The 24350-nt window shown below is 47.0% G+C and overlaps 8 protein-coding genes across 8 annotated transcripts; 3 read left to right on the top strand and 5 right to left on the bottom strand.

Annotated features, from left to right (window-relative positions):
* Positions 1–95: 95 nt before the first annotated feature.
* N7520_004941 (uncharacterized protein) lies at positions 96–1364 on the bottom strand (the record flags this gene model as incomplete). Its single annotated transcript, XM_057138875.1, has 1 exon — positions 96–1364. One exon carries the CDS (start codon positions 1362–1364, stop codon positions 96–98), a length of 1269 nt encoding a protein of 422 aa, XP_056997082.1.
* Positions 1365–3057: 1693 nt separating this feature from the next.
* Positions 3058–4491, bottom strand: N7520_004940 (uncharacterized protein; the record flags this gene model as incomplete). The annotated part of the gene is made up of 2 exons (XM_057138874.1): positions 3058–3727; positions 3782–4491. 2 exons carry the CDS (start codon positions 4489–4491, stop codon positions 3058–3060), a joined length of 1380 nt encoding a protein of 459 aa, XP_056997081.1.
* A 4433-nt stretch (positions 4492–8924) lies between these two features.
* N7520_004939 (CCR4-NOT core DEDD family RNase subunit POP2) lies at positions 8925–10453 on the bottom strand (the record flags this gene model as incomplete). The annotated part of the gene is made up of 2 exons (XM_057138873.1): positions 8925–9896; positions 9992–10453. The coding sequence occupies 2 exons, from the start codon at positions 10451–10453 to the stop codon at positions 8925–8927; spliced, it is 1434 nt and encodes a 477-aa protein (XP_056997080.1).
* A 194-nt stretch (positions 10454–10647) lies between these two features.
* N7520_004938 (NADH dehydrogenase [ubiquinone] 1 beta subcomplex subunit 3) lies at positions 10648–10984 on the top strand (the record flags this gene model as incomplete). The annotated part of the gene is made up of 2 exons (XM_057138872.1): positions 10648–10745; positions 10816–10984. 2 exons carry the CDS (start codon positions 10648–10650, stop codon positions 10982–10984), a joined length of 267 nt encoding a protein of 88 aa, XP_056997079.1.
* A 475-nt stretch (positions 10985–11459) lies between these two features.
* On the bottom strand, positions 11460–12971 carry N7520_004937 (WD40 repeat domain-containing protein; the record flags this gene model as incomplete). Its single annotated transcript, XM_057138871.1, has 1 exon — positions 11460–12971. One exon carries the CDS (start codon positions 12969–12971, stop codon positions 11460–11462), a length of 1512 nt encoding a protein of 503 aa, XP_056997078.1.
* A 405-nt stretch (positions 12972–13376) lies between these two features.
* On the bottom strand, positions 13377–15450 carry N7520_004936 (acyl--CoA ligase; the record flags this gene model as incomplete). Its single annotated transcript, XM_057138870.1, has 6 exons — positions 13377–13703; positions 13788–14110; positions 14165–14327; positions 14378–14653; positions 14722–15102; positions 15175–15450. The coding sequence occupies 6 exons, from the start codon at positions 15448–15450 to the stop codon at positions 13377–13379; spliced, it is 1746 nt and encodes a 581-aa protein (XP_056997077.1).
* A 1293-nt stretch (positions 15451–16743) lies between these two features.
* On the top strand, positions 16744–19323 carry N7520_004935 (uncharacterized protein; the record flags this gene model as incomplete). Its single annotated transcript, XM_057138869.1, has 9 exons — positions 16744–16808; positions 16892–17078; positions 17129–17277; positions 17328–17452; positions 17501–18388; positions 18444–18481; positions 18541–18726; positions 18783–19136; positions 19189–19323. 9 exons carry the CDS (start codon positions 16744–16746, stop codon positions 19321–19323), a joined length of 2127 nt encoding a protein of 708 aa, XP_056997076.1.
* A 1027-nt stretch (positions 19324–20350) lies between these two features.
* N7520_004934 (MFS transporter) lies at positions 20351–21845 on the top strand (the record flags this gene model as incomplete). The annotated part of the gene is made up of 3 exons (XM_057138868.1): positions 20351–20459; positions 20511–21557; positions 21628–21845. Coding segments are annotated over 3 exons (1374 nt in total), but the record flags the coding sequence as incomplete, so codon positions are not given.
* Between the last annotated feature and the right edge of the window lie 2505 nt (positions 21846–24350).

The raw sequence follows: 24350 nt of genomic DNA, 5'->3' as shown, positions 1-24350 counted from the left end.
CTCGCCAACAAATTTGTTCGGCTTTTGTCGGAAAATCCGAGTCCCAGCTAGTCAAATGGTTAGAAAAGCAACAGTAGAACTAGCGACAGTGAGACTTACGCAGCGACATGGATTCCACAGAATAACAAGGCCACGAACATATAGAGATTGGCAAGATTAATATAGCTCCCAATACTCAGTAGCTCAGGTGGATCTCTGATCTTGCTAGTGGATCTCTGGGATTCCTCCAGCTTCGATGGCTGAGCGATTTCCTCATCTTGAGGACGGTCATTGACTGGGGACGGATCGTCGTTTGACAGTTCTTCCTTTACGTCCGCATAGCCTTTTGTAATTCCTTCGATGAGAAGTTTTCGTCCTTTGACCGTAAATGGCATTCTCAGCAGATGCGCCGCTGCTTTCAACCAACTGAGAAAATCTCCATCCACAGCATCCGGTAATCGAACCCAAGACCCGTGTCCCTCGTCCAATGTCTTCCTCATCTGAAGTGGCATGTCGGTGCCATCTTTGACGTATGGTAGAAATACAAGTATAGGCGTTACCATATCTTTCGGTTTGTGCCACCATGTTATATAAGTAACGGCAGCACAAGCAACGTATGCCACCGTTGAAAATTCCAGTGGGGAGATTGGCAAGTCATATGCGCGTCTTGCAATTATATTGCATGTGACCCAAAGACTCTGTAGTAAGGTAAAGGCTTTTGCAAGGGAGTCGGCCTTGGCGCGATCTTTGATGTCGCGGGATCTCAAGTGAAAGTGCTTCACAATGCCGGCTTCGATGAGTTGAACAACATTGTTCGGCTGAACTGGGTAAGTCCAACCGTCTTTAGTCTGCAGAAGGACTCCATTCATAGTCAAACAAAAGCCTTGAACAGTAGACCATCGAGGGATCGCTTGTGCTTTATCTCGTATTGAAGCCTCCGTTTCCTGAGTTGACGCAGCTTTCTCAGGTGAGGTCGCTTCTCCATCACAGCCCTGTTCCGCTATTTTAGGAGTATCCAGAGGCGGAGAGACCAAACGTGTTGACTCATTGGACAGCTTGCAGAGCGCATCATTGCAGCGCGCAACCACAGCCCGGGCCCTACATAGCTCCTCGGCCGCAACCCCGGCCATTAGTTCTGGGGCGAGAATTGCGAATATCCATCCCACAATTTTCAAAAAGGTGTACGCATTGTCAGACTCGTCTCTTCTTGGAGCCGAAATGTGTAGCGCTGTCCATGTGCAGGCGAGTATTGTTGAAAGACAGGTCCACAAAATGTCCCAGCTTGAGCGTGAATCATCGTCGAACTGCCAGCCTTCCAGAGCCGTCGAGTTTGATTGAGCAAATGAGGGGATTACGAGCCCCAAGAATATTATGAGTGCAATCATGACAGCGCCGGTCTGTTTATAAGAAAATCGAAGCGCGGAAGGACCACTCGGACCGTGGGAAACTTTGGTGGGGTGGAGCGGCTCAGCCTCGAAAAAGGGGTCCAAGTGAAGAAGTTAGCTCGCATTAGCTGATACATAGTGCTGACGGGGAGTGATCCACTAGCTTGGTATGGCTGAAGTCGTGCTTAGTTTCCATTGGTCGCATGTGTAGGTTTCTTAACCCCCATTTAATATTATAGAAGTTATATAGCCTTGATTTTTTGGTGGTGCAAGATCCGTGTCAATCCCCAGGATTCTTATACATCCTAGTACGAGGTAAAGACCATCTACCAATATAGAGATTATGTTTTGCATTTTCTTTTTCATATTCTGGTGCTCTTTATATCTAACAGACTTCCTTGCTCATCGCTCCTTTGGTGTGGCCTTCATTTCTGCCTTCTTCCAGCAAAATAAAGCACTGAAAAAGTTCCACCACACCACCATACCCTGTGACTGAAAACACAATACTTTTGAATAAAACTTGAAGCGCTTCACGAATTGCCAGGCATCAGCCAGAGTGACTTTTGAGTCTCTCTTGAGGCTAAGTAGCACCTGCGGAGTTCCAATCTGCTCATGGTCAGAACCTTACCAAGAATATTGATGTTAAGATTTTTTCCAATGACCAATAGATAAGAATTCAAAGTCCCATGCACCCTTCCTCTCCATACTTGCCAAATTTGTCTCCATGGAATTCCTGCCATTTCTCATATGATTCTTGGGGGGTTGGCCATCTGCTTCTATTCGCCCTGGTGCCTGACGCATAAAATGACGAAGGAGCCAAATACTCTTTAGCCATAATAAGGATTTATATTATGTGTGAGAATTCGGTGGCGCCGAGAATTAACTTTGCTGCAGGGAAGATCAGGTTTAAACATGGTAAATCCCGGAAAAGAATCATATTCCATGTGCAATCTGACGCAGTCCCAACAGACTCCTGTATTTGATCGGATCATATCTCCCGCGGTCGATTCCAACCCTTAATCTCAGCGGTCGGAGTGTACCCCACACCCCTTTGCTACAGCAAGGTAGTTGAAACACCAACACCAGTCGATCATTTTCAACAATCATTTTCATCAATCAACATGAGCATTGTCGGAGGATTTATAATTCCATGTGGGTGGTGGGAAGCCGAGTGGCAACCATGCAGTGGGTGAGAAAACAACAACAAAGGTATCAGACTCACGTGCGTTCGTTCTCGGCTTCTTTGGGTGAAAATTTTTGAAAGCGATGTTGTCTTGCGGCGAGCGTGTTATGCAGATCTATAAATGAGATTCTGATCTACAGCGCCCATGCATATGATCTCGCAGCTTGCGAAAGCCCGTGGCGGTGCTCCATGTTCGCGTGGTAGTGGAGCTTTTGGTTATGTGGAATTCCCATAACAATCTAGTGACATTTTGTGATTCTTCTTGGACATATCGCTAGGAGTACCTTATCAAAGACTGAATGGCTCAGCTGCAAGCTTGGCATGGCCGCAGGCGAATTGTAAAGCCTTGATTTTGTGGTGTTGCAAGGTCCGTGTCAATTCCGAGGCTTCTTTTTTTATCATCCCGCATGAATCTCCAATCTTCTGTAGTGATCCAATAGTAGCTAAGTAGATGAGCATGAAAAGGGCCTACCAACCCCATCCTCGCTCGCTTTAATCTACACAAAGTAGTTAATGAAACTGAGCAAAAGACACATCATGCATTCTGGTGCTTGCCAAATTGACGACGCTGGCGTACATGCCACAGACGAGAACACCCATTCCAAACAGGAAGACGGCTCCATTATAAAACCCAGTTCGAAGATTATACTTCGAGGACCAACTCCCTTCTTTCAGAAGAACAAGCCACATAACAGGAGGCAGGTAAAAGCACAGTCCTGACGAGAATAGAGCAGCATTGATAGACAGGATGTTGGAAAACACCGGAATCGCTTCAGCAACCACCCACGAAATCAGAGTTAGAACTGACACAAGCGCAATCCAGGTGATCCAGCCCATTTTCGTGTTCACATAACGTATGACCGAGTCCCTAAAGGCGATCGTATGGAGATAACGAGCAAGGATGCTGACGTTGATAGAGCCGGAGATAAAAATGACTGGAAGAGCAATGCCGAAGGCGATCCGCGATACAAGTGGCCCTGCAGATAGTAAAGCGGGAGATTGTACATCTTGTCCCACGAAAAGGTACACGAGCGATCCAATAAGCGTGTAGAGGACGATTTCAATGCCTCCCAAAGTGCACACAGATTTGGTATAATCTTTCGGTGTTCTCATCTCGTTCATGAATGATGGCAAAGCGGGCGCAAATGAAAACGCGAAGACGATGTTATTAATAGCCACCCTTTTTTAGTTAGACCTGATGCTGCGAATCAACGGAGATCGAACAGTAGCTTACATGCCAGATGCAAAGTTGGTATCTTGTTTTGGCCATGCCGACCAATCTGAACTTGATATGCCACCCGGAGTCTGAGAGCGCTGAACACCCGCGGCAATTATGGTAATGCCGACGGCGATCATCATCGACGCAAAGTCAATATAACCCAGGATGGCGAGGTCGGCAAATGTTGGTGGAATAGATAAACAGAGAAGAACCAAAGCGGAGACCAAGCCGAATATGATCGTACAAACATTGCTTTGAGTGATATCAACAAGGGCGATTATACCCGTTAAACAATGCGAGCCCACGTTAAGTAGTATATTGAGGAAAAAGACAAAAGTGATGATCCAGAAGCCCCATTCTCCCAGAATCAGTCTTGCAATATCGCCATAGTGCTCAACTTCGGGATGTTTGATTTTGACCGCACCAACAATGTAACTGGCGTAGGTCGCGATTAAGCCAATTCCCACAGTCGCGATCACGCCTCCGACCATGCCAAGTGTCGCAAATGCTGCGGGAAGACTGAGGCTTCCCAAAGCAATAGCTTCGACAATTAGGACAATCGTAAGACGTTTCCAACCAAGACGGTGGAATTTGTCGCTTCCTTGGATCGCTCTTTGCGTCTCCAAGTCTGAAAATGAAGAAATTGACCTTTCGCCAACGTCCGGGTCCTTTTTGTCAATTGAAACTGGAGATTCGAAGTACATTTTGGGGGACTCCCTCGACATGACTGGCTATTTGATACCTGTAGATGATTTAGGTAGAGCTTGAAAAGAATATTGGATGTCAGTGAGCGAACCCTTTGGCTATATCCCCTCTTCCTCAAGCTCAGACCATAAGGTATGCATGAAAGGCAGCCATTTTTGCCGAATCATTGAGACAAAGCGGCAAAACAAGCTGAGCATACTTGCATTTTGCCTTTGTAGGATGCGCACAAACGTCATGTGCATGACGCTCCCGGGATGAATGCTGTAGTTCAGCCGTCGTTGACGAGTCCAATAGCCGATCCATATCCGCTAGCCCCCCTTCCTTCTTGACACACTGAAATTGTCTGTGTAACACATACTGTACAATAGCAGGGATTTGCTAAAAAAGCCCTAGTTAGAGCTTCGCTGTCCCATCGGTATGCGTACTCGATGTTAAGATGAGGAAATGGCGACATCAGGAGACAAGTCTAGATCCCGTACTCAGCATTCCTTGCCCTTGACAAATTTTCTCTCTCTATATCTGAGCTCAGTAATTTCACGGCCCCTTACATCCCTTCGGTTTTTTTTTGCAGAAAGAAGCGACCAGGCTACTGTGCTCTGATGCACATGTGGTGGAGACCTGTGAGCGTGGCTGGATTAACCTCTCTTATTTGGACCATAGGAAATCGGGTTTCGAAACCAAGGATTCAGGAGCGCGCGATCTGGCACCAGGGGTTTAACGTGCTCAGATGTGGCGATGGCGATCATTTCCCAATCTGTTGAGTACCACGTGTGGATGGACATGCGATCTACATAAGCCTGGTGGGTGCCAGACGTATATATCATGCTAAATCAAGATCCCAGAGAAGTTCATTTTTGATTTGACAGAAAACGAAGAAAGGTACTGCTCCGGATATTTGCTTATATTAAGCATTGGCATAGCAATGAGAGGTAATGCGTCGTTTTCGGAGTCTGTAGCGGGTCCACCGAACAGAGGTATTGATGAGTGGATCGGGTTCGTTGTGCTGTCTCAGGATTTGGGAAGTGGTGGTGTTGGGCAAGACGCCATGCCATTTTGGCATCGTGAGTACCCTTGCCTGCATTTCATTATCGCCCGATGAGACGATCTGGTTCTGCCCGCCTCCTGGTGCGACGCCGCCTCCGGAATGGGAAAGATAGAGTAGAGAATACTCATTGCAGATGTCGTTCGAGTCGTTTCCAAACAGCAGGAAATTAAAGTAGCCATGGATGTGTGCGGATAGACTTATGAGCCAGGTGGACTGTTGATTTCAATCTGAAGGTTGCCTTTGGAGGAATCTGAGCCATAAGGGAAGTCCATAGTCTCTGTTGATGTTTTGATGGAGGTGAAATTCGTACTCATAAGACCTGGAAGATAGAGGTCAACTTGGAAACTGGCACGCTTCCAGGTGGATCGCTTGGATTTGGGCTTTTCTGGCCGGTTGCTGTGTTGCATACGCTGGGATCAGGGCAGTCAAGCAGAAATGAGTACCCAATTTCGCTCAAGAAAGATCGTTTTCAGGTAGTAGTCCCGTCCGATGCCGTTCAAATCCCGGTTAAGATAATCCATTCAGTGGAACATTACTATGGATGCAACCAGCAGCAAGACTCCGATGTTCCTTGTCAACAGGGAACACAAATGAAGGGAGCCAACTCAATTGAACGTATCACATCAAGAGTATACTTGTTGCATGGAATCTAGTTGAAACAACTGATCGTAATGATTGTAAGAAAGTGATTGTTATGAGCATTGATAGGCTAATTTTGTGACTTTATGTAGCACATCAAGTAAGTTTGTAAGTCTCAGAGCATTTCCCAGCATCAACATTTCCAATGCAAGCAAAGGTAAGAACAGTCTTGATAAACATCCACGTATCAGACATAGCAAAAAGCTTGTTGTTGTCTTTTTGTTTCACCATCCCAGATACCCCATTGAACGCTAAAAGCGGCGCATCCCCTTGTGTTGGCCGATATTTCTTCACCGCAAGCCGTTGTTGAACCGTAGCTGAGCCTGTGTCCTCCTTGCCACAACAGGTGCTTCTTCACCGCGAATTTGCCCAGTGGGTTGTCCCTCCACACCACATGAATCGAGAAACAAGTATTTTCGTGACTCAGTCCTCAATGAGTCCGTTGTGACACAAAAGTGACGCCTGTTCATTGAGGAGCATAAGCTAAGGTTGTTGGCGGTGACGAGTTCGAAAATTGTATTCGCAGATGTAGGGCAAAAACTTCAAGAGGAAAGACTGGCTTTTCAGCAGACTCAATTGGTATGGAAGCAGATTGTGGGAGGTCATCCGGAAGAAAGACTAGCAAAGTCTGAATGGTTAGTGGGGAGTCAGAGGGCACAAGTATTGTAACAAACCTTGGAACTCGTCAGGCCGAGTTATTGACCATATTGAATGATCACTGCATTAAGGGGGATTGACATGATGGATTGAGGTAAAGGGTTTTTGTTTTGATGAAAACATGGATGGAAGTTCCCAAGTTGAAACTTGTTGTTTGTTGTTTGTTGTTTGAGGTTTGAGGTTTGAAGTTGAATCTTGAGATGATGGAAGACACCAGATAGGACTTGAGGATGGAAGATAAAAGTCAAAGAGATGGAAATTTGAAGTTGAAGAATTGATGAACGAATAAAGAAAGAGAGATTGGGAGGTGTGACAAGAAGTATTTATAGTAGTGAGTGGGATCACTGGGGTGAAGTGAATGAGTCGCAAGATCACGTCCTCAGGATCACCACTTAAACCAAGTTCCTTAATTGTAAGGCGGTTGTTCTTTGGCCAATCACAATAATTTGAGGTATCAGTCCAAAGAACAACCGCCTTACAATTAAGGAACTTGGTTTTCAATTCCTTGAAGGCATGGTCTTTGATTTACGCTGTCTGGTAGGTAAGTGGGCCTGAATACGAACTTCCTCAAAAACCGAAATGGCCAATGCTTTACTGACTAAGAATCCAAGATTGTATTGCCTGAATATTGACGTTTAATCAATGTATTCATTTGTCCGAATGCGTTACGTATAGTAGTTTTTCTTAGTCGATTATCTGTCAAAGTCCATGGGCTAGGCGGGCTGGAAGGTATTCCCCGGCCTGCCAACCCCAGTTAGGTATCTCAGCGTATTGGATAAGAATAAGAAGCTTCATATTCGTGGTGCATCTTCATTCTTCGACCATTTCGACCATTTTGACAGCTTTGAAAATGGAAAATTCGTTATTCTATCTTATACTATTAACCCCACTTCAAGTGGGGTCCAGGGACTCTGTGCCCCACACAGGACCTTGCTCCATCCACATGTCTAAGACGGAGACAAAAACAAACACAACAGACGGACACTGATCTACGATATAATCCTCGGGGTTTTGCGATATGGGGAGACAGGAGCAAAATCAGTTTGCCGACTTGTTCCCTCACGGGTGAGCGATGTGATCTTGACGTACTCAGCGTCAACAGCGTCAAGCATAGGCCATTTAGTGGCACTTACACGACTAAGCCTTTGGTGAAGCTAAAAATTCACAGAAACCTCATATGCTGATAATGCAAAGCTTGATGATAACAGTGTGAGACCGTTTACCTATCCTCCATTCGATGAACGATCGCTCCGCAATGACGAAGTACCTGGACGGCAGGATAATTCCTGTGACTGCGCCTTTTTTGGCATTAGAAGAGCACTGTGAAGGATTTCGCACATACCTTGCCAGAGAACCTCAATCTTGTCCTGATCATGCGCAGTCTCGATGCGTTGAAGGTCGTCGGAGCGAACATAAGATACAAGTCAGAATATTTCGGCGAATGAGTGCGCCAGGCAAGATCATTAATATGTTGCGTATTCTTGGCTTCTTCATTCTACAGAGAATGGTCATTAGAGGAATGCTATACAGGATGTCTCTTGAGGACTGGTGGAGGCGTGGATTACACTGGCTGGGATGCCTCGGCGAGATGGGCACTCCTGCTGAGTTACTGTGAGAATGCTCTGTTGGCGGACGATGTTTCCATGTGCTCTTGCACTTAGATGTTCTACCCCTGACGGGAGATCTACTTGACAAGGAACTATGGCTTTGAAAATAAAGGTACATATGTTCAAGATACTTCCTAGTAACAACTCATGTAAATCAGAAAGATCCCACTGTACATCACAACTCCTTGCCCAGTCCATCTAGAAAGAAATCGACCACGACCAAAAGACTGAAAGAAAAAATGAACGAAACATGGCAAAAGGACCACGAGAGCCCGAACGCCTCTCAAGTATATTGAGATACCAGCCGAATCAAAAAACTACCAACACCGGACACCCTCTTCCGAAACACCCCCATAGACAGAAACCGCGGCAATGGAACCTATGCAACGCGACAGGCAAGAAGGACAATGCTGAAGATTGAGAAACATTGACCAGCACAAGAGCCCCGTGCTTATGTACATGCATTCATTTCGTATCATTGGAAACCTCGTCCACATGCTCCGCCTCATGCCTTCCCTGTCATCCCGCTAGGAGTGTGATAACCGGATCCAGGGTGTTGAGGGGTGTGAGCACCCATTGAGAGGTGTCCAGTATTGGGGGTGCTTGGTGTGCCGGCTCCAGAGTAAATGGTTGCGCCATTAAGGTTGGGCGTTTGTTGGGCCATGTTGTAAGTCATAGCGGGCATATGTCCGTTGAGACCCCAAATCTGGCCAGAGTATTTGCTATCGTCGATTGTTCCGTTAAAAACCATCTGGCGCATCTTCCAGTAGATCTCGCCTGTCACCAAGGAATCGGAACCGGCTTGGTGAGCAATTCCGACACGCTTGACACCAAGTTCGTCTGCAATATCCTGTAGCCCAGATTTCTGGCCCAGATTGTTGAGAATTTGCATGGCGGCGGGTGTAAGGGGCGAATCATTGACGGCTTGGTTGCGACCGGCGTGTTTCATAAGGTACTTGATGTCGTATAGAGAAGGGAAGAAAATATTTAGAAGATCGTGGAATTCCTCCTCACGTTCCGGCAAGGGGGAACAGAGCATGATCTTCATCAGGTAGCCGAAATCGTATCCTGAGTGAAAGGAGACCCAGTGGACATCATCCAGGAGCACCAAACCTGAGCTGATTAACAATGACCCGAACTCAAACGGATCAATACCGTTTTTCTCGTGTTGATTGAAGTCAATTCCAGATTTGGCCAGCATAGTCGTAGAGTCTTGAGCGTACATATCTCCCTCCAGCGAGAAGCGGAAGTTGAACTGCCATGTGCATGGGGCTGGGACCATTGAGTTGCCGAATGGTTGACCGTTGGCATCGGTAGATGTAGCTGGGGCGACTTCTCCATCCTCATTGAACAGCGTAATTCCCAACTGGATCATTTTCAACAAGTCGACATTGCATCGAAGGGTCTGGTAGTGGTAATCCGCTTTGGTGGTGAATGAGCCGATCGGTCGAGCAACGATGCCGGGGAACTCGGTGTCCTAAAAACCAATAAGCATTCTGAAGATTATAGTACTGTGGATATCTTCTCGCAATCTGAAGACCTCAGCAGTGTATTTTGCAGGACAGTACTCACCATGCTGATGTATGGGTACTTATCCACCAATGATCTTAAAACCGCCATTTCGTGGGCCAGGTTGTGCTTCCACACATCTCGTATTCTTGATTTCACTGCACCCGCCTTCGCTTCCAGTGCTAACCGTCCATCATGGCCTTGGTGTAGTTGTTGCTGTTGCATCTGCGCTCCCCGCGCGAACCCCATCTGCGCCGCGTGGCTAGCGAGCCCGGTCCCACCACTATCAGCGCCCCCGAAGCCAGCGACTGACATGCCGTTCGTAACGCCTGCGCTAGATAATGTGAAGGGATTGATGTTCGTGTTCGGGTTACCGGCGAAACCAGGGTGGCCACCAAGTGAAGGGGGCGGGAGAGCCGAGTTGGCTGATTGAGCGTGGGGATGTTGAGATTGAAGATGAGCTTGTTGGATAGCATAAGGAGCACCGAGACCCGAAGGCCCGTATCTGCCGACAGGAGGGGGCATGGTTGTGAGCTTCTTTGTAACGATGTGTGGTGGAGAGGGTTATCACAGTTTCGTCGAAGGCGGGAGGAGCTACAGCCTTACCGTATTGGGACTAGTGCGAGTGTCGTTCTGCCAAGCGCACCGCTCCGGTTCGTCTCTGGACTTGAACCTCATTGAATCCCTCTTTATTCACTCCAGCCCTCCCCTCAATCACAATGTCTGCCCGAAACCCCACCGGCTTCGACATCAAGCAGTTCAAGGCTGCGGCCTCCCCCTCCTCTGTCTTCGCCAAGCGGGATCCCTGGGCGCGCAAGTACGTTCGATCACCCTGGCTCCTTCAAATGAGAGAGAGACAATGCACTCCATTTACTGATATTACCCAGTGAGACTTGGCGCTACACCGGTCCCTTCTCCCGCTGGAACCGTTTCAAGGGACTTTTCCCCGGTCTCGGCATTGCGACCGTTGCCTTCACTGCCTACTGCGCGTACGAGCACTTCTTCCTGAAGGATGACCACCACGGTGACGCACACCACGGCGAGGGCCACCACTAGAGGGCGAACTTCAAGAATTGAATGATTTTTCACTCGCCCAAGAGCATTCAAGCGGAGCAGGACGGATACCCCGGCAGGTGAGAGGCACCTGCCTCGTCTCAGTTCAGCGCAAGACATAAAATCGGGAGATTCAACACGGTCACTGTGGTCTGAACACTCTAAGAAGCGATTCTTGTTTTTGATTGGAGATGCAAGCTTTTCCCTGAAGAATTGGCTTGCAGACGGCGCTTTAGGTTGAATTGTCAGATGTATATAGTTTATGTTCAATTACTAAAGGTGTCTTTTTATTGGTTCACACCATATCTCTATTTCCACTTACATGTGATCAGAGGATTTTCAAGTCAATCGTTGGAACAAGCATGGTAATATATTTTTGGGGATGGGAATTCATGGTCTCCCTGCTCTATATGCGTAACATGATATCATAAATCAATCGACCGTGGGTGATCCAACTCTAACACTGGCACCTTTGATCTTATTGCTCCTCGAAGACCAGCGAGATGCCGTCATCACCAGCAGTGACAATGCGCTTGCCATCAAATCCTTGAACAAAGCCCATGATACCACCGGCTTGTTCACCGGCCTCGTTCTCAACCGCAGCCATGTGTCCCTTCCACTCTTGCAATTGACCCTGGGCCGCCGCGGCGGTACCACCACGTGCATCCCAGCGGCGAACAACACCATCTAGGCCAACAGAGGTAAGCAGCCATGAGCGTCCCTGAGCGGGAGCGTTTCCGGGCCCCCGGGCAACAGGAGCACGGGTTTGCAAGAATTCCACCTTGACCACAGCACTGCCTTCGTGAGCCTCCCGGATGTGGCGACGGACCGCAAACCGGTGAGCGGCATCGAAGAGCGCAATGCTTCCATCGACTGAGCCCGCAGCCAGAAGTGTCAGCGGGGGCTGGGAGAAGGACAGGGTCTCAACACCATCCGACTGGGCTTGCAAGGCAGCGACAATGGTACCAGCGGCAGAAGCAGTAGCTGCCTGGGCTCCTGGGCCCTTGCCCTTTGCAGCGGGACCGGCGCCCGCAAGCCGGGGAAGACCGACAACTCGAATGTGTCCCTCAGCACCGCCAACCGCTGCAATGCCACCACCGGGGGAAATGGCAATGCTGTATAAGCCACCCTCGACCGCGAAGCGCTGATCCTCTGCAGTCAAAGCAACAACAGTACTGGTACCCTGGGACCCGGCGATACCCGCCGCCGCCGCAGCTCCAAATACATCATAGACATAGAAGCTTCCGTCCTCGGAAACAGTCGCCAGAAGGTTTCCATCGGGTGTCCAGGCACCCGCAGTGCAGGACTCGGTGTGCTGGAAGAATGTCTGAATGATAGAGATAGGCTGGGAGTCGGTGTGATCGATACGGAAAACCCACGCACTACCATCATTGGCACCCAGAGCAACAACGTTGCGCTTCTCCTCGCTTCCCTGTTGGTAAGGGCAAACGGCAATCCAGTTAATCTCCTCCACCTCCTGTGCCTCTGCGACAAAATCCCAAGTGTAACCCGTCTTATCGGGTGTGGAATCGCGCCAGGCGCGAAGCTTGCCGTCCAGACCAGCTGTCACTGCGTAATCTCCTGCAGGCTCGGTGAAGCCCACTGCGTTGACTGTATCGCTGTGTCCATCGAGTTTGCCAAGGGGCTTCAAGGACTCGCGCTCGCGGGGCTGGGGGTTTGATTCGTAGCTCGCCGGAAGAACGGGGCGCTGGGCGGGTGTAGAGTCAAAAATGTAGGCCGTATCGTCACCGGCTCCGGTGATAACGATGTTATTGTGCACTGGGTGCTGTGCGACACAGAAGACGGAATCGGTGTGTGAATCGAAGTGTGCGGATGAGTCGTTCTGGAAGGTAATCTGCTCGTCGTAGGTCATGGGTTGATCTTCATCTTCGCCGTCGGACTCCATGGGGTGGTCATCGTCATTCTGGAAGACCTCCTCGCCCTCATCGGCGCCGACGTAGGTATCCTCTTCGTGGAGATCGTGGGACATTGTGAGGTGGATTTGGGGATATTTGGAGGGATCGTTGTATGAGGTTTTTTGAGATTGGTGTGTAGGATATGGAATAAAACGCAGATAACAACTGTGGGTAGAACCGTCTTAGGAACAGATCAAGAGACTTATGGATAATCTCTATCTGACTGATCGTGGAAAGCGGGAGAATAGAAGAGCTTGAACTGGATCCAACTATTTTTTTTTCGAACTTCCCCCGCTTAGAAATCTTATCCTCCCCTCCCCGCAGGAACAAACGTTGCAAACAAGATTATATTTCTGCGCATTTCCCCACTTATCATATCCACGGCTCAATCCAAGTGTTTCAGGACATTGAAAACATTTGCAAGAAAATACAAAAAGAATACATGTCCTTTATCTATATACAATGTCTAAAGTCTACACTCAAAGTTTAACACCGGCCTTTCTCCGAGCCTCCTTCTCTTGATCACGAAGCAGTCTTCGCAGGATCTTGCCACTCGGACTCTTTGGGATGACATCCACAAACCTGACACCGCCCTTCAGCCATTTGTGACGAGCTTTGTGATCTTCAACATGCTTCTTGATAGACTGAGCAGTTGCCTCGTCGGAACCAGCAGATGGAGACTTAACAACGATAGCCTTCGGGGCCTCTCCGGCAGTGTCATCTGGGATAGCAATCACAGCGCAGTCTGCAACGTCGGGGTGAGTAAGAAGGTGTGCTTCAAGTTCAGCTGGTGCAACTTGCAAACCCTACTTCATATGTCAGTCATCCATGTTGTTCAAGATGTATTCACAATGCGTGCAGGCGAAAAGAAGGCAAGGGAGTGTACGAACCTTGACCTTGATCAACTCCTTAATGCGATCGACAATGAAGATATGTTCAGTGCCCTTGGGACCAACACGGACAACAGCCTCATCACCAGTACGCATCCATCCATCCTCAAATGTCTCTTTGGTGGCCTTCTCATTGTTCAGATAGCCGAGGACGATACTAGGCGATCGAACCACCAATTCACCGGGGGTGTCATAGCTGGTGATCTCCTCGCCCTCGGGCGAAAGAATTCGGGCTTCAAAGCCAGGGAATAAACAACCGGAGGAGCCAAGTACCACATCGTCAGGGTGGGTAGAGCAGACGACAGTGCATGTTTCCGTCAGACCTATGAAAACGGTAAGCAATTTGTCTCTGGTTACTGGCGTGAATTATTTCATACCATATCCTTGCCGAATGATCACACCTGGGTACAGCTTTTGGAAATCGATAGCCGTTTCCATGCCTAGTGGTGCTGCACCAGTGAAAAGTGTTCTAACCGAGCTTAAATCATATGTGGAACACACATCATAGCTTCGAATCATGTTGATAATAATTGGAGGAACCTGTATAGTCTTAGCTCCTGTTGGATCTATGATATGGTGGAGGAACTTACCAGGAAGAGCGACGTAATCTTAAATCTCTGGATAGAGGCCAGGTATGACTTTAACTCGAACTTGGGAAGGATAATGGTTTGGTCCCCACGGTAGGCACTGGACTGATTGATAACCACAAGAGCATAGATGTGGCTTTGAGGTAAAAGGCCAAGGCCGACCTCGGTGAACGGAGATATACCAGTGGCCTTTGAGCGGGCATCGCGGTAGGTTGTCTCAAACAGCTTCGTTTGCAATACGTTGGCAATCACATTACGGTGTGAAATCATTACGCCTTTCTGTAGAACGACAGGTCAGCGTATCAATACGTCATATGCATCAGGGTCAGGGTCAGGGTTTCACATACAGGCAGCCCTGAAGTACCACTGGAATAGCACAAGAACGCAGTTCGTCGAGCTCCTTCCCCGGGGCCCCAGTTCAGCACCTCTAAAGCAGGCAGCGTCTTTCCTGCCTCTTCAATCTGCGATAACGTCTTGTACTCAATCGGAGGCTTGACCCCACCCAGTATCTCCATCGGCATGTCGATCAGGTATACCTTACTCCGTGGAAGACCAGCCAATGCAGCGCCTTCCAACGCAACTGGTAACAGGGGCACGCAGGTGAACAAGGCCTTTGCCTTTGAATCCACCAGTTGATGTTTTAGCTCCGCGGCGGAGTATGCCGCATTTGCAGGAGAGACAAGGCCACCCAAACGCTGAGTTGCCCAGAAAAACGGCAAAGAATCAATCTATACAGCCGATGAGTTAGAAATGGACCGCGTACTGTGGCAGGGCAATACGATACGAGAATTATCACGTACCGTATTCAAACTAAAGACTGCCAGAGCCTTATCCCACTCTGTACCCTGATTAGGAGTCCATCCAAACTCCTTTGCTAGACCTCTCGCGATATGATCTACACGGTCAACAACTTGTCGTGAGCTGTATGTTTTCCCTGTAATTCCGCATGTATAAGGGTCCTTTGATTTATCGTGTGGTACTCGTCCATATTGCTCATTTAGCATAAACTCCCCGATCGGAATATTATCCGGAACAGTGCCTAGCTGGCCGAATTGAGGGTGAGGTAGAAAGACCATTCTTCTGGGACGCGCTTTTCAGCACAATATATAACGGGCTGTAGAAGGTACCTAAGAATAGTACGTTTGATGAGTATATTGACGCGTAGTATGGAGAAAATTGACATACAAGAGATTAAATACGGAAGTAACAGAATAATGTTGGAGAAAATGGGGAGACTTTAAAACCCCGGAGGCATAACCGAATCTGGGGAAGCGTGCGGGGAAATCGGCAATAGCCATCAAGTTCAGTATACGGTGTTCATAGTCACAGATGTTGACTTTCTACAAAAGGAAAAAGAATTTCACTCCAAGGAGATCTTAATGAAGTTATCCATAAACATTGAGATTAATTGGGATCTTTAATGAATGTATTAGGGTATAGTAAAGGGCAAATGGTGCCTATGATATAATATGTAGATCAATTCTAAGAGCCTCGGATATACTGCGAGTCTCCGACCGAGGGATAAATCAGTCCCCACATACCAAATCAGGATCCCCTGAGTTAAGCCTAACTACTTTAATGACTGTCACTATGATATAGAATCGTAATATATGCCTGGCATTTAGTAGTCATAAACTATCATACCCTTCCAAAGTTTCTCCATTCTTCTTAATACCTACTATATAATCGTGAATCCTTTATTATACTGATACCTGGTCGTAAAGTGGGGCTGAATCATTCTATTGGCCCAGTATAAGGTACTAAAAAAATATTCAAGCAAGTATAAAATAAATAGAGAATATTTTAGGAATGGCATGAAAGATACGGAGTAAAGTCATAAAGACTGGTGCTCAACTCACTTTACCAGTAGAATCTCATAACACTCAATCCAAATACGCGTTTTGATCTCATACACTCTCTTCCCCCCCACCATCCAACTTCATCTCCTGATTCTTGAAAGAAATTCTTTGAATACTTCAAATTCAACAGTCTATCTACTCTCTCTTGAATATTCAGTACTTTTTTCTCTATTTAAAAACCCTTACACCGATCGACGCGTCTGTTCTTTGGCGACGTCGGTTGGGTTTCATCCACTGCGGCCAATTTGGCCTCAAGGCTCTACGTTTTCACCACCCAACCCCTTTTCTTTTATCCCAAGTTCAAGGTAAGTTTCTTCAACTCAAGCCTATGTGTGAAAGCGATATTAATATATGAACAGATGGTAAATCATCAGAAAGCTGCTCGCAAGTCTGCGGTCACGACGCGTCACAAGCCAAACCGGGGGACCAAGAAAGGTCCTGTCCCGTCTTTGAACTATACTGGCAGTACCAGATCAAAGACTAGATCACAGAGCAAACGCGAGGCAACTCATGATACGCAAGGCAAGCTACATTGTTCTACCCCTGGTCGCTCGTTTCATCTACAAGGAGATATAGTAACTTCCCCGAAAGATACGCAATCAATTCCTAAGGCCTCAACCAGGCCATCCTTGATTGTCACGTTTCGTATTCGGAAAAGCATTGATATAGCTGAAAATTACGCCACATCCACTCCTGTTGATGTTCCTCAGATTATACAATCAGCAATTCCGATCACGACCAACCAAGCCAATGGAAAAGGTCCCCTTACTGCCTTTCCCATTCTTCGAAATTTCGATCTGATCAAAAATGATGATTTTCATGACAAGCTTCCAGCATGGGCTGATGTTAGCTTTTTGACACCCTCAATTGATGAGTACGTATTAACGTGTTGCAGGCCCGGCAGAGTCTCTGTGACTCCCTTCCTTGGTATCGAGCAGTCCAAGGGTCTTGCTATAACCATGGTGGTATTTGCTACGGTTTCCTTATTGATGAGGATTGCGGCTCTGGATTCTACATGGATGAAGAAATTATCATTACTCGAGTGTAAGTATATATGCTTCGAGTGGTTATGTTTCCATTGCTAAATTCACCAGCGGTGGAAGCTACAGCAAGGTAGACGGAGGGCTTCGATTGAACAAAGATCAAAGCTTGACGAGATATCCTGCCATGGCACTCCAACGCAGCATGGTTGACAAATTTCCCGTGGGCATGATCATTGGTAAGTCGACAGATTATAAAAGATGCGGTCAATATCTAATTCATCCAGGAAACAAGAACTCCCTGCTGGGCCCCATCCTCGAGCACCGTTACACCGTCTTGGCTTATTTCCGAATCACCAATATCTGGTTTGAGAAAATTGACACCTATGCCGGACTTAAGATCCGCTTTGAGAAGCTGGACCTCTTGGAAAAGAGCTGGTGGGCCGCAAAGGATAGCCCTAACCCTCTTCCATACGAAGCTCGAAACCCTCTTACTGTTGCCAAGCCGGAAGTCATCAAATGCCTTCATTGCCTTCAACCTAGCCCACGTGCCTTTGAGCGAGGCTGGATGTGCCTGACTCACGATTGTGCTCGATTTTGGAAGATTGGCAACATCAATCAGCCAGAAAATCTGACTTACCATTCCGCTTGGCTGTCAACCCGTCAGAATCCTCGAGATGATGAGAACACTCAGAACCCTATGCAAGAGCCTAGTGGCCCTCTGATTCCAGATCATGCTCAAGTTTTGCGCGAGTCCAACGAACTTGACACTACGCATCGGCTGAGCTGGCGTGGCCTTGTATGCCCCTGGTGCAGAAAGTGCATGTCACGGACTCTATGGGAAGGATGGAAGTGCAACAGTGATCCTAAACTCGAAGATTTACCTGATACGTGCAAGTTTGAAATGATGATCCAGCTGATGCAAGTTCCAGCCAGCCTTGTTCTTCGCCAACATGAACCCGTGCCTGAAATACCCAGTCCTGGACTGAATGTTGATCTGGTTTCTTGCCTCCCTTACCACAAATACACCTACGACTTTCCGGGTGTTGGCTCTTTGACCCAATTTCGGGCCAACCAATCCATCCAAGAGGTTCCAGGAGGCCCAAACGATCTATTCGAAAACCTTCAGAAGGAGCCTTTGGGTTTGAAACGCTACCCTCTTCAATCGAGTGTTGGTGGGTTTCACTTCAATTTCTACAATACCTCAGATTACTAATATATTATTTTTAGTTACCGGTATATTGACCTCTCACTTTGCTGTGAACTATGTATGGTCTCGCTCATTTCTCTGATCCCCTGAGAATTCAGCTGACTGACAGTCGTATAGGGTATGCCCTACAAATACGTGGTTTCAGTAGCCTCGAAAGGCTTCAGCGAGGCACCAGATGCCATCCTCCGTTCTCTTGGGCGACTGACATGGGCCACTGAGAAGGCAGTCACAGCTGCTGGTGGAGTTTTCCAGCCGCCAAATGAGTTACTCACCCTTGGGTACTTCGAGGGAATGAAGATTGGAGTAAGTGCACCTGTCTAAAAAGTGTTGTCAACGAGCTGTTTCTAATTACCAGACAGTACCATGATGATGGCGAGAATGGCCTCGGACCGACAATTGCCACCTTGTCTCTTGGAGCGTCATCAACAATGAGCCTCCGCATGAAGCCCAAATACTACCATGGCCGATCCAAGAGTGGCGTTCTCCCGAAGGATGACATTGTCCTCCCCGGCTGCAGACTTGAGAAACGGCGTCTAACCTTGAAGAAACAATTCAAGAAAGGTACCATTGACCGGGATACGTATGATCGCCGTCGTGCCACCGCTTTCCAGCACGAGAACTTGACCGGAGAAGCACCTGTGTCGGTTGTGATGAATCTACACCACGGAGACCTGGTAGTCATGCATGGAGAGAATTTGCAGAAATACTACGAGGTTCGTATGATGCGCCGTATTTGTATGATCCTTTTTATACTGACCATTCTAGCATTCCGTTATCTCCAACGATCTTCTGCGATTTGCCCTGACGGCTCGCTACATCAAGCCTGACAGCGTCAACCGGTCCGAGATCGCAAAGGGAGATTTCACCCTGACTCCCGACCAAGCATACAATGGAAACTAAAACTTACTCCCGCTATCATAACCGCTAATGGAGGGTTTCATAATTCGGGCTTTGTGGATTCCAGCAGATCCGCGTTTTATCTTCCTTACGCCCTATTGATCCGATAACCGCCATTTTTTCGGTCCCCACTCCTGTGCATCATTACCCATTCTTTTGATTCCTAATACTTATTCTTACGATATATGACCGTGATGCGTGATGAGATGACTGATGCGAAACGAGTTTCTTTGATTTCCTTTGCATAATTGTTTACCTTTCATCACATACCTGCCGCCCACCAAGTTTCTTTCTCAATGGGCCAGTTGCTCGTTCCGCTTTCCAGCTATGACTTTTGCTTGACCAGACTGCTTGGTCATTTCAAATTTCCGTGACTTTGCTTGACTTCCGGTTCGCGGGCCGATATCTTTTACCCCTAGAGTCAAGCAGTTCCTTTGATCTTCCGTGGCTTGGATTCTACGGCCCTTGCCAGTTACAATTGTTACCTTCAAATAATTAGGTAAAACATTCATTAAAACCCGTTCTTTCCACTATAGTTACAATTGTATGTTCGCTCAGTCTATATAAGTGGCAGCTAGTTGGATAATAAATGGTGATCTGTAGAATCTCTGTTTAGAGAAAAAGTCAGTTTGATAAAACGAAGAATACTGTCGTATTCGTATTAAGTGGACCTGTCGTATATTAGAAGGTCTACTAAGTCTTGATTCTAAGTACTGTCGTAAAGATAACGGAGCTCCATAATTACGGATTCCCTATCAATCTGAAAGGATGTATTCTACTCCGTATGCAATTCTTAAACATGTATCATTACTTTTTTTAATCAGCCAACCCCAGCAGATTGTTGACTCCACATAATGAGACAATATGCATCTATCCTGCATATGCACCTACAGATCAATCAAAAAACAATGATATATCCCTTACATAGCATATTCGGCAAGCAACGTGCAAGGGCTGAGATCCTGGTGAAGAAATTATTCTTCAGTGATCTTACCTTTAACTTCTTTCCTGCTTACAAGGCTTTTAGAAAATGGAGGACACGGGTGATTCGCAATCACAAAGATCACAGATACGGCATTTTAAATGGCGTTCCTCAAAATGGTTTATTATCTCCACCATCACACTCGCCTTGTTTTCTGGTTTGTCTACCATCTTTCCAATTCAAGTCCTTCGCTAACACTTGACACCAGAAACCTTTCTATATGCATTCATCCTTCCAATATTAAACTACATGCTAGAAAACCGTCTGCAAATCGATCACTCCAAACAACAAGCCGCTAGCTCTATCATATTAGCCATCCATGGCGCAGTATCCGTTATCGCTGGCCCTATCATCGGGCGTTTTACTGACAAATCACATATCCGCAAGATGCCATTGTTGATATCCCTTCTCGGATGTATTATTGGCACTGTTCTTATTGCCTGTGCCCACTCGATCCTCGTCCTTTTACTAGGCCGTGTGCTACAAGCGCTTGCAGGATCCGCCGCGTGGATTATCGGCTACGCAACTATCGCAGATACAGCAGACCAGAGAAACCTGCCGAGGATTATGGGGATTACAATGTCTGTTGTCAACGTGGCGGTTGTGGGTGGACCTGCAATCTCGGGCTTGTTATTGGATTATGCGGGGTATTGGATGACTTGGCTAGTACCTCTGGTTATTTTGGTGATTGACCTTGTTGCTCGCGTCCTGATGGTTCAGGAACCGCCAATTCACTTCTCTATGCCCGATACAGAAACGATAGGGTCTGAGGAGGAGGCAGAGCCGACGGAGACTACGGGTCTACTGTCTTCGGATGGCGATTCTCACATTCAATCTACAACGGGCTTCTGGCGTGTTATATGCCATGATTCTCGGGTGCTGACGGTTCTTTTCCTTCAAGTATCGAGTATCACTGTGGGGACATGCTTCAACGCGACTATCCCTCTCCATGTTCAAGAGACCTTTGGATGGGGTCCAGGGGTTATCGGGGGCATCTTTTCCTGCTTATCCCTCCCTGTGCTCCTGATCGGTCCTCTTGCTGGCTGGGTACAGGGACGCATTGGTGCAAAATACCCAGCTGTGGTTTCTTTGATTCTACAAGCGGGGGTGCTCATACTATTGGGGTTAGCTGGGACCGAGCGCATCCCTTGGTTTAGTGCCCAGCGCCATGGTGGAACAATCTACATTGTGTCTATCATTGCCATGGGGGTATTGCGACCATTCATGACTGGTTTGGGGCCAGTAGAGCTGACTGGTGAGTATTGCATTTCCTTAAATGAGCCTGACTTCTCTACACATATGCAGCTACTGATCATTCATTGCAGCTGCTGTTGAAGACCACCAGGAAAAGACCCCAGGTGCTTTCGGTCCCGAGGGAGGACTCTCTCGGGTGTTTGCCTTAGTGGAGACTGTGTCTTCCATTGGAATGATAATTGGCCCAATGTTGGGTGGTGCCTTGAAGGAACTTGCAGGTTATGACTGTATGAGTTGGACTTGGAGTAGGTGGCTAGCTCTTGCCCTTTTATATCACTCTAATTTTTTTAGGTATACTTTATATTCTTCTTGCAGTGCTGGTAGTGTGCTTCTTGGGACCTGATCCTCCTTACGACACCCCGGTCTCTGATGAGAATTGCTAAAACTTTAACCATGCACGTGTTTTTAAACACAAAAGGCTAATTTGTAGCGGAAATCGAGGACTAATATCACAATCCTCTGAATGGTCTACTTCAAAGAGGCAAATGAAATTACAACAAATTGTTTATACACGCTTTCAGCAAATCATTTCCTTGATGACTTCAATATTATTCGTCTTCTTTCATTTCATTCTTTACATGAAAGATCCTGCGCCGTGGCTTTCTTTTCACTATGTCATAACAATATACGCAATAAATCCGAATACTGAGGTCTACTCCACCCTAGTAAAGTTGAGCTTGGTAGTCTCAGACAGGAATAAGGAGGACAAAAGTTTCAGACACTTGGTTATGATAACGCCTGGTCCCGTTGCTCCTGTGTTATCCTGTAGATCTGTCTTCAGATTTGGTTCAATGTCTCCAGATGGAAGTTATGGACCGTGAAATTCGCCGGTTCCCTCTCTGCTTGTGCGGGTCGTAATTTCATTAGGAACTGAGCTGACTTCGTCATCGAATAGCTCTTGCCTTTAAAATCGTGATGAAGTTCTGATATGATCTCGGCTGGACTGAGCACTAGCTTATCGATCCTGTAGGTATTACTGTACTGAGCCGGGCCGACAAATTTGCTCCAGTTGAAAGTGTTGTCAATGTTGTCGATGACCGCTGCTTCTAAGGCTCGAACCATAATGTGCATCAACCACGCTGCTAGCCCGACTGACCAGGGTGCTTTTGCTCGGGCAAAAATCTACTCACTCCAAATTCTTCGGAAGCCGTTGCTAGGTCCAGACTGATGAATGGCCTGCCGTCGTCGGTGTAGCCAATCTGTAGCCATCCGAAATGCGGAGCTACCTCGTCTCTCATAAATTCAAAGGCCATTTCTTTGTTCACTGTTGCGGTGGGTTTGGCAAATGTGAAGTGAAAGATGTAAACCACTCCTCCCGGAATTTAATTGAGTCCCCGACTGATGGTGGAGTGATGATCTATTGTTAACTCTCGCTCGGGTGCATCCGACGATTGGTGTCAGTGGGCAGGATAATCGCTCCGGCTCTTTGGTAGCAATTTTTGTTGAAACAATTTCCTTGATATATCTCTTATCTAGCTCCTCTGCTCCTGACAGAGCAAGGAATGTCTCGAGCTCTGGTGTTAATACACCTATAGTGGATGCTTCCATCTTGTCGAAATCATCTTTATAATCCTCCTCCTCCAGCGACCAATTTTTTGTTGAAGAGAGGTCGGTAAAGACCATTGCGACCATATGAAATATTTTGTGCCGCAGAACAAGGAAATAACATGGATGAAGCACAGGCGCTCGATATCTGGAAAAAACTACGGAGTAAAACGGGAAGTAGCCAGAGATGCGAGGAAACCCGCCATCCTGACCGAATGAAAATGATTCCGATACCGATACCTAGATAAGAGTCGAGTAGAGATTGAGGTTTGGGAAATGATATTAGCATATTAGCCGTATCATATAAGTATTAGGTATCCGCGGACTTTTATCGACTGATTGACGGTCCTGATTCCATGTTTATGAATAAGCCGAACATTCACAACTGTCATGCAGCGTGCGAAGTGAAGCTCGGTGATCAAAAGCGAATCAAGAGACACTGAAATGCAAAGAGAAAGCTCAAAATTTAATGTTAATGTGACCGATCAAACAAATCGTATGAAAATGTCTGCATATTCATCAGCTTGTCACCACAATGCACAAAACTGCAACTGAGCAACGATGAGATCTACAATCAGCTAGGGCTGTGGGTTAGATGCATCATTTTTACCGCCCCACAGTGGACCATCTTCACCCGGAAGTGGTCAATCATTGGAAACTCTCAATCTCAAGGTTTCAAGTTATGATAGATCAAGTCCGTTAATTTGCTCGGGAATACCCCGCTGAGGGGATTCCCGAATCAGATCCCTTGCTTCAGTCTATCGAACGTTCCTAGAACTTTCCACATTAAGTTTTCTCGATACAATGTGGAAACTTCACCTTGCTTTTTTTTTAATACATTGTAGGTCTAACGAACTGTGTAGAGCTGCCGGAAATTGCTCAGATAACACCAAGCTTTTTGCCAGGTCAAGTTCATGGTTGTGGCGACTTCCAAGGTTGAATTATGATACATCAAGGCAATCTGACATGTACAACCACAACATGATATATCGGGAAAGCTTCTTCCGTTCCTCATGACAGCGGATTCCCATCTAGGTTCCCCGAATTATGAATTCCGGGAATGACAGTCACTCAATAGGCAATGTCGATCCACCCCTTGAGATCAAACATCGCGCTATCAATTCCCATGGCTTTTATTGACGTCAAAACATCGCCTTAGCAAGATATGCTGAAGCCCCCATGCATATCGTTCTGCATGATTGGTGGATATTCCGCTCTGACACCTCTGAGATATGTCTATTCGCAGTAT

The sequence above is a fragment of the Penicillium odoratum genome, assembly GCF_028828045.1.
Source record: "Penicillium odoratum strain IBT 22623 chromosome Unknown utg000004l_segment0_segment0, whole genome shotgun sequence".
Classification (NCBI taxonomy): Eukaryota; Fungi; Ascomycota; class Eurotiomycetes; order Eurotiales; family Aspergillaceae; genus Penicillium; species Penicillium odoratum.
Note: the sequence above shows the minus strand (reverse complement) of the source record. Positions and strands in the feature narration are given on the sequence as shown.